The 9,079-nt window shown below is 40.3% G+C and overlaps 3 protein-coding genes across 3 annotated transcripts in view; 2 read left to right on the plus strand and 1 right to left on the minus strand.

Moving 5' to 3' along the window:
- Positions 1–207: 207 nt before the first annotated feature.
- Positions 208–1,200, plus strand: SARC_10356 (hypothetical protein; the record flags this gene model as incomplete). Its single annotated transcript, XM_014295602.1, has 3 exons — positions 208–339; positions 417–533; positions 941–1,200. 3 exons carry the CDS (start codon positions 208–210, stop codon positions 1,088–1,090), a joined length of 399 nt encoding a protein of 132 aa, XP_014151077.1. The 3' UTR covers positions 1,091–1,200.
- Positions 1,201–5,348: 4,148 nt separating this feature from the next.
- On the plus strand, positions 5,349–5,923 carry SARC_10357 (hypothetical protein). The gene has a single exon (XM_014295603.1). The coding sequence runs from the start codon at positions 5,383–5,385 to the stop codon at positions 5,878–5,880; it is 498 nt and encodes a 165-aa protein (XP_014151078.1). The 5' UTR covers positions 5,349–5,382; the 3' UTR covers positions 5,881–5,923.
- Positions 5,924–6,379: 456 nt separating this feature from the next.
- SARC_10358 (coatomer subunit beta') overlaps positions 6,380–9,079 on the minus strand; it is a gene marked incomplete at its 5' end in the record, with an annotated part of 12,534 nt that continues 9,834 nt past the window's right edge. The window contains 5 exons of the mRNA XM_014295604.1: positions 6,380–6,710; positions 7,202–7,293; positions 7,837–7,993; positions 8,285–8,479; positions 8,880–9,018. Coding sequence (XP_014151079.1) covers positions 6,675–6,710; positions 7,202–7,293; positions 7,837–7,993; positions 8,285–8,479; positions 8,880–9,018 — 619 coding nt within the window. The remainder of the gene's footprint in view (positions 6,711–7,201; positions 7,294–7,836; positions 7,994–8,284; positions 8,480–8,879; positions 9,019–9,079) is intronic.

Raw genomic sequence — 9,079 nt, forward strand, 5'->3', positions numbered from 1 at the left:
ATAAATATATAAATTTTAGGCGTAATTCATTCTATCCGCGAGCTGTATGCCACTATGTGTCCAGGTGGTTATATGAAAATGTACACGATGGCACTACCTTCAGTGAGATTTGCGTCCACTCCACTACATATCCCACTTTTATAATTTGGTATGCAGTAGTATCACTACAGTTCAGCGGTAAATATGGTAATGGAATTTCAATACAACATGAGAGTGGCGTCGTCATGGATACCGTACCCAAACGTAAATAGGCTCGCTACTCCTGTCGGATGTGAAGTTGATAACACAGACCACCCACTCAACAAAGGACACAATGATAGCAATCCTTATCGTCTCTTCGTATGCATTGTTCTAAAGCAACACTCTATCGCTGAATTGAAAAGATACTGATTATAGTGTTTATATCTTGTTTGCAGGATCTGCCAAACAGTTTGCAGCCGCATGTTCAGATCTTTTCGCTACCGCAGGAATGGCTGTGGTGTGAGACATGGTGCAGCTTAGAAACCAAAGCAACAGCGAAGACCATTGATCTGGTGAGTGTTTACTGAAATATGCTTTTTTTTGTTTAAGGCCGAAACAACACATACAAATGAATTATAAATGTGCATATATATATAGCACTATGCTTGATTCCAAACTCTCGAAATTCACTTTCTTTATATGGAAGTTTGCTGAATAAGAGAGCGTGTCTCACAATTTAATTTTGATTCAGTCTGTTCGTATTCCCCATTAACATTCTAATATCTGTTGGCTATTATGGGTAAGCAGCTGTGTCGCGTGTCAGACGTTTAGTATCCATTTATATACAAGTTTCGGAAGTATACCAGTGCACATTAGCACACTCTGATTCTCTTTCTTCTATGCGGTTGTCTATCACTGATGTTGACCTTATACAGCAATGCGCCATTTTAACCTGGACTACTCTAATATTCATCTCTAGTGTAATAACCCGGAAACAAAAGAACCCAAACTGATTGCCGCAAAAAGAATTGTGCCCGAGTGGGTGGCACTGGATATTGAAGTACAAGCGCTGCATGACGAAGTACACGCCGCACCTCCTGCGCAAGTCGAAACAAAGCAGGAGCTGTAGTTGTCTACAAAGATAGTGCCACAATTTAACATTAGTGCAGACTTGAAACAACAGTCTGGCCGACTGAACGCACTTCTTTGTGCCAGAATTTTGCAATAAACAGAGAGCACCTTGTGTGCGTAGATATAATTGTGGCGTCATTGGTAAAGACATCATAAATCGCAATGCATGCGCTTTCAATGTACTCGGACGGGGGTCTGATCAGTCTACGCAGTTTGAAAATAACACACTGTCAGGCAAGTGAGGCCCTAGATGTATCATCGCCATATTCCAATATGAGCAGTAAGCATAGACTGAGAGATAGTTCAATAGGATAACTTGACAAGATGGTGACAGGTCACAAGACATATGACATTGTCACGAGGATTTACTAGGCTCGTGTGCTTCCATGTCAACCCAACCCTTTTTTAAACGGTATGTGCTGATTACTATGCAATACTTGTTCAATTTAGGAGGCTATGCAATACTGTGTATTTATTTTACTGTTCGAATTTCAGACCAAATCAGTGCTACTATTGAATACTTACATTGCAGATCTGCGATCCTCGCTGCGTCGCTCCCTTCTTCATTTACTGCACTGTGCACATCAATATTCACCAGCCACATTTAAAAACTCTTATTATTGGAAACATGCCTCTATTCCGAGGTATGTTTGAAATAGTATATTTACAATTGTACAGTAATTAACAATTACTGTACATACTGACTTTGTTTTTATAGAAAAATGGCCCCATATACGATATTATCGACAATATATGTTATCTCAAAAACAGATGACAATATCTGGGCTCTCTAGTAGAATAGAGCGGTTGGCGGATGTCGTCTCTACGGATCGTCAGTTTGCGACAGCAATGAGAATATGTTTGTTGCTGTCTGTAAATAGTTTTCTATAATTAAAACATAAATACTTATTTTTGTGGCATTTCGTTTCAACTGCTGCGAAGAGAGTGCCAACCGTATAAAAACGAGAGGAACCGAGGACTGATCCTTGAAATTTGGATTCTTAATTCTGGACCTGGATTCAGGATTCAGGATTGTATATTGGATACTCCATAGGGCATAGTTGACCTCGGAGCCTGAAAGGCATTTACCTCGTAAGACAATCGACTCCGAGAGTGCCAAAGTCCGAGTACGAACTCGCAGCTTTGAGCTTTGGACTCCCACTCTCCCAGGCTCCCAGTCTGGCAGTCTCCCAAGTCCCAAGTCCCAACAAGGGTTGGAGTATCAACACTCCAAAAAGGTATTTTATTTAAAATATGTATACATACAACAAGCAACCAACAACAAGAGAGAAGAGAATCAGAATACAAGAAGGGTCAAAAACAGACAAAAAGGCAAAGTAGAAATATCAAACAACCACATAGAACTTGATGAATTAGGGCGTCCTTGAACGCGAAACAAAAGTGGGTTTCGTCAAATTCGGATAGCACTTTAATTTTACTTTCAAGGTTCAGGGGCATTCAAGGCGGTATGGTTTTACGGGATCTTCAAAATATTGATAATTACCGTACTATAGCTCAGATTTTATTCTATCACACACTGACAATTTTTACGGTTACTTCTCATCAGTCAAAAAATTAATCTGAAATAGTTCATGAGAGCCGAGCCGAGGACACGGTCATTTTAGGACTCTGGCCCTTGCATCCTTGATTTCGAACAAAATTTCTTGAACCCGTTAATATAAGGCTGGTCGTTAGAAAATATTTCAATAGAGTAAACAATATACAAATAAACCTAGGCTCACAGTCATGACTCATGTGTCATGACACATATGTAGGCCAAGCCCTCTAAATTATACAAGAGAGAGGGTCAGAGGGCGTCTTATGACATTATGGTATTTTTTAAAACGTTTGTAAATCGATGAGAGGGACGAAGGCTGTCGAAGGTAGAAGGCAGCTGATATTTGTTTTTATATTCAATAGAATATGGTATATAGAGTAAAGAGCTGCTCGGTGAACAAACCTTGAATCAGGTGGGCTGCTGCAGAATTCGTAAATATTTCGTAATACTGAATACACGCGGGCCACGCGGTCCACGACAACGAGCATATTTGTGACCATATGTATATGCATGTACGGGCCAAAATCCGGCTGGCCACCTCTCTGACTCTTGCTAGATATTTAAAAATATAGTCTCACTACTGCTATCTCTAGAGAGAGTAGAGCAGGAGTAGAGAAACTCTACTACTAGGTCTCTGTCCTCAGAGGTATGTACTTAGTAGTACACCGAATTTGTTTTTTAATAAAGACAAGACCGAGAAAAAAAACAACCCAAAAAGAAAAAGAAAAATGCACCTCACTTTCAGTCACTTGAAAAATCATAGCCTTCTAAAAATGACAAATTCAATAAAAATATTTTGAAAATTCGGATTTTGGCTACACCAATTGGTAAAGGATAATTATAAAATTTCAAATAAAAGCGAATAAAAAGCCCCAAAACAACAAACATAAATCCGAACGAGGGCAAACTTCCGTGGGCGTTAAGTGATTGGGTAGAAATTAATTGCTATTGTTCAATAACTTTTCTGCAACCTTTGTTTATTGTTACCTTTCTACTTTTCTGTAGTAGAGTGGTCAACTCTAGTCATCCCGCTTGAAAATCACGAGATTTGTCCATTTTATCGAAATGGTCCGAATATTCATATTGGATAAAATTGAATTGGTTCACCCGAAAAATAAAATCCGTATACGTATATACCGAGCATAAATCCGAACCATGCGCAATTTCCATTTAAAAAAATTACTTTTTATAAAAACAAATACAAGTACAAAATAGAATCTGACTGAGTACCTTTTCCTCTCGCTACTCTACTACCTAGTGAGAGAGAGAGAAAATGTAACTAGCATTGGTTAGTTTTATACTTTATTTAGTTTCATAAAAAAAAGTGGCTGGCGAGTGGCGACACTGAAAATTTAAAAAAAAATCGTATTTTTAGATAAAAACGAGCAATGAAGATTGATGTTATTGCTAGAAGAGTCGGAGTCATATTTGTAAATATGCTTTTACTTTTTTATTCAAAACAGGTATGTACCGCGGTCGTCGCAACCTGTCCACCTTTTAGTTGTCCACTTCGATAGATGTCTCTTTTTATTCGTTTTTTTGCTAGTATATACGGGTGGATGTGAAGATGCATGTATAAAGTATTGTACGGGTGTGTAGTACTGTATTGTGAGTGTGAGGAACAGCAAGGTGTGTATGTTGTCGTGTGTGGTGTAGCACTTACTAGATATAGTTGGTCAATATAGACTCATAACCTGTTAGACAGTGTAAGCGAGTTTATTTAGTCTTCCGCTAACAGTGTTCTCTACAGAAGATCATTTCAATTAGTATGAAAACAATATTGTATGCTTAATATCAATCAATCACTCTTTTCTATTATATACCTCATAGGCAAATGCAGTCATAGTAACACAGACGTTTGGTTGATTCAATGCACTCAATATTTCAGAATGTCACAAATATCCCTCCCGTGACGGTCAGGGACTTGGACAAATAAAAATAAAGACCGTCCTGAAGAGTGAAGACCTGCTTCAGGGCTTTTTTCTTCTGAAGAATACAGTGAAGAGTGAAGACTGAAGAGTGAGGTGACTGAAGTCACCACTCATTTCTCATAAATAAATACTCAGTTTTATTTCTGTCATAATAAATATTTAGCAAAAAAACAAACAAGGCAGTAAAGTACGTACTAGTTTTTATTTATAAAAAAATATTATATGTACTGTACTTTTGTTTGTTGTAAAAAAACAAACAAATAATGATACGCAAACTGCCAGCACAGCTTCTCTACTGAAAGCTAAAATTTGAAACATGAAATCTGAAATGGGTTGAGCTATGGTATTTATTGAAATAAATAAATAAAAATCCCATTTTCCCTGGTTCCCATCGCCACGCATGGTCACGGCCTTAACCCACTATTCAGTGCTCACAGAGTAGTCCTGTCCCAGTACCATCTGATGAGCACGCAATAGATCTCACTGTTATTGGACGCAAACGGCTTCTATTTAAATTGGAGGTTAAAAAATATGTCGAGTCATGATTATCCACGAGACCACAACTGATAGCAGTACTCGGGGAAAAATGATATACATACAAAGTTAAATAAGAACATGCGTCCGGGACTCCGGCTAGCGAAGTTCAAATGCAGGAATTCGTCAATCATCTCACATCCACAACCTGCTACAGATTGCAATTTTGAAATCCTAACAGAATCCATATATATATACAACAATCATTTTGTGCTACAACCGTCACAGAATACCACGGCAGCAACTAGACTAAAAAAAGCAGGGACAATGGTACTCAAAGGCAAGAGGCGGAGTGACTTTACAGGTGCAGACATAACACCTAAAGAAGGTCTGCAAGGTGGTCGTAGACAGTACAGGCACAGTGTAACCAGTAGACTACCAAGAAACGTGTGGGATGTTAGTTCAATGGCGGCAGTAATGCACACTCCAATGTCAACTGAGAGTTTGTCGGAGACGCTGAGCATACTCAATCTATCTGATACTTCTAAAGATGTAATTTTGACTAAGTCGCACAGTTTCAGCAGTCGAGATAGCGAGAGAGACGAGACTAATGACGAGTACGCTATGCGTAAACCACAAAGTCGTCGTAGAACTAGACGGACAACTGCTGATCATTCTTTGCATTCGCAAAAGGACACGTACAGGGATGGGAGCAGGTGTGAATGCTGCAAGCCGTTGGGGGATCTCTTCAGGCATCTATCGCATTCGGGGTCGATTGAAGATATGAGATGGCATAGGAAAAGGCCAACCGTCATTTCCGATTGAACAGTTATAATATTGTATACTTAGATATCAATAAATTTGGGCACTTTATTATTATTAATGATATAATCTAACCGGTCTGTTCTACGCCGAGATTTCAACGTTATTTGTAATTATACGATCGAGTGACTGTGAGTGTGATTATCAGGTCTACTATCACCACGGGTCTGGTCTGTAAGGGTGTTTTGGCGGCATTCCACGAGTCAAGAACGTGCAAAATCCTAAACCCTAAAACTTCTATGAAATGATGCGGTATTGTGTTCTGTTGTTTGCTACAAATCGATGGTAGCGATGATTGAAATGAACATTATATATATGTAGTATTAAATTAATCATAACTAATCGATAATAGCGAGTTCAATGCATGTGCCTATCTGCTTGTAAAGCTCACCTCGGTACTATTCATGTGGTGTGCCATGCCAGTATTCCTTAACACCACTTGGAATATTCTAAAACTCCCACTATTACATATGCTTAACTTGCATAGATAAAATTGGCCAATCGGCTTGTATTATGTACATACATTATTTTAATAAAACTTCAATCGATTAGTGAGTTATTTGTATGGGCGTATCTGTTTATAAAGCTCACTGCGGTACTCATCATGTGGTGTACCGTTGTTCGTCCTTGCAGCACTTGGAATATTTCAAACTCCCACTATTACGCGCCTGACTTGCATAGATAAAATTGGCCAATCGGGTTGATTCTAAATCGGCACGTCAACCTATCCTAGGCAAGTTGACCCATATCTCAAGTTAATCGAGTCGATTATTAGTGCTTGGGTCCAATCGACATCTTCAAAGATCGTCAAAACCATCGTCCTCACCGAAATCCTGTGTATGAAAGTACCAGTAAGTATTGACGACAGATAGGATATTATTACAGGTGCGGAAAGGATGTGCAGGAGCCGAGGAAAAAAAGATAATAAAAAGATAAAAACATTATACGTTGTGGTTCTAGCAGGGGTTCAGAATAAACCGCAACTCAAGACATACTAACGTACACGGAGTAGTGTGTCGTAGGCCCCGATATGGGAGAGCATCGCACATATGGATAGGTTGTGAAAGGACTATGCTATATAAAGTGCTAAGAGCATACACAGCTAAACCCTAAATAAAAATACACTTGCACGAACACGTATGTGCCAAACATTCACCCGATCCAGATGAACTCATCCAAGGTGGAACAGGGTCACATTGCAGAAAATACCTACACAGCTGCCAGCAATGCCCCACATGCACATACACATACACATACGCACATATATATATACATACATATATATAAAATGATATATATAGATGGATATTCGCCACGAACATACGCTATCGAAATCGTCCACGTCATCATCGAAGTCATCCTTCAGTTGCGTGGGTGCGGGTGATGCTTGTTTCTGCGCCGCTGGTGAGGGTTTGCCTATACAAGGGAGGCATAGGCATGAGTAACGTCTGTGAGTATATGCTGAACCAAACCAAATAAACTAGTGTATACATTATAGACTGTGACTGTGTATTCGCGTAGTATGATTTGAGATGTGAAACTAGAACCATAGTGATTTTGCAAATGTTCGTCTAATCAGGTATAGCCTACAGAGGGTTGCTAATGGGCAAGGGATGCAGAACACTCCAGGTATAGTAGGACATCTTGCGTCGCGTCCTATATTTATATTCTGAGCCTATCAAACACTGATCTAGAAAAACCCTAGAACCCTGAAACTCTCCCATCGGAAATTTCAAACCAAACCCGAAACCCCATACTCCAAAACCCGTACACGAATCACATCACATCACTCACGGTGAGCAAGTCTTAAATACCACATCTGCACCTACACCTGATAGAACGGGATTGGGTAAGCGTTCACCAAAACAACTACTGAATACCAAACCACAGTCACGGCCACAGCTACAGCCATAGGAACCAGAACCAGAACCATAATCAGAACCAGAACTACACCCGTACCTGATAACACGGTCTGGAGTTCATCCTCGTCATCGTCACTGTCGTCAAAGTCGTCGCTGGCTTCTTCCGAGTCTTCCTCCGGCGCTTCAATCTTTGGTGGTGCAGGGGATTGGTGTGCCGCGGGTGACCTCTGTTGCTTAGCAAACGCATCTCGTGGCTGTGTTAGGGAAACGGTAGGGGGCACTTGGGTAAGAGAGATGTCATGATTTTAAAAGTATATAGGCACATTCTCATTACGGTTGCTATGGATACCGGTAGGCTGTGTGAGTAATCTAGAGAGAGAGATATATATATACGCATGTGTTGTGTGTGTGTTGATCTATATGTATTTTAACGGATGTAGGGCATATACAACAAAGCCAACTTGATTTCTAATACAAGAAGGAACTTCAGGTATATCCTCAGAAGCACACTCAATACTGACACCCCACATAGACCCACAGCATACCATCTGGAACGTGGGTTCGGGCGTGTTAAATGCAGAGCTGGCTTGCCCCTCTTCCTCTTCCTCAAAGTCCCTATCATCCATACCGTTATTCGTCCCGTTATTAGCCTCGGGTTCTATTTCGGACTCACTATCGGGCTGGGGAGCCTGTGTCTGTGCTCGCACTGGCGATTGCGGTTCTGGCAAACTAGGTTTGGCCTGTAGTACGTGATATACAAGTGTGTGTGAGGGTAATAATGCGAGATGTAATAGTGTGTGGCATTAAAATGTGTTATATCAGTGTATGTGAGGGTATTAATGCGTGATGTACTAGTGTGTGGCATTGACAAGTGTTATATCAGTGTATGTGAGGGTATTAATGAGTGATGTAATAGTGTGGCATTAAAATGTGTTATATCAGTGTATGTGAGAGTATTAATGCGTGATGTGATAGTGTGCTGTACTGATATTTGATATGTTAATGTATGGGATAGTGTGTGTTGCATCAAAATGTGTTATATCAGTGTATGTGAGATGTTAGTGCGTGTTGAAATAGCATGTGAGATATTAGGTGGGTGTAGCTTAGCATAGAATATAGCTGCGAAGTATATATATATACCTGCACCGGACTGACCGGCAACTCAGGCTCCTCGCCACTCTCGCGCACCTCCTCTATCAGATCTCGTCCGAGTGCAGCCTTCATGGCCACATAGTCTGATGCGGCGGCCAGTCCTTCAGACCGGTCCATGCGCTTGTACCTACACCACAAGGCATACAATAGAGGGAGAGAGAGAGAGAGAGAGAGAGAGAGAGAGAGGA

The sequence above is a fragment of the Sphaeroforma arctica genome (assembly GCF_001186125.1).
Source record: "Sphaeroforma arctica JP610 unplaced genomic scaffold supercont1.1219, whole genome shotgun sequence".
NCBI lineage: Eukaryota > Ichthyosporea > Ichthyophonida > Sphaeroforma > Sphaeroforma arctica.

What these genes read in the sequence shown, in the direction of transcription:
- SARC_10357 (XM_014295603.1), top strand. Translation starts at nt 5,383, where the DNA reads ATGGTACTCAAAGGCAAGAGGCGGAGTGACTTTACAGGTGCAGACATA.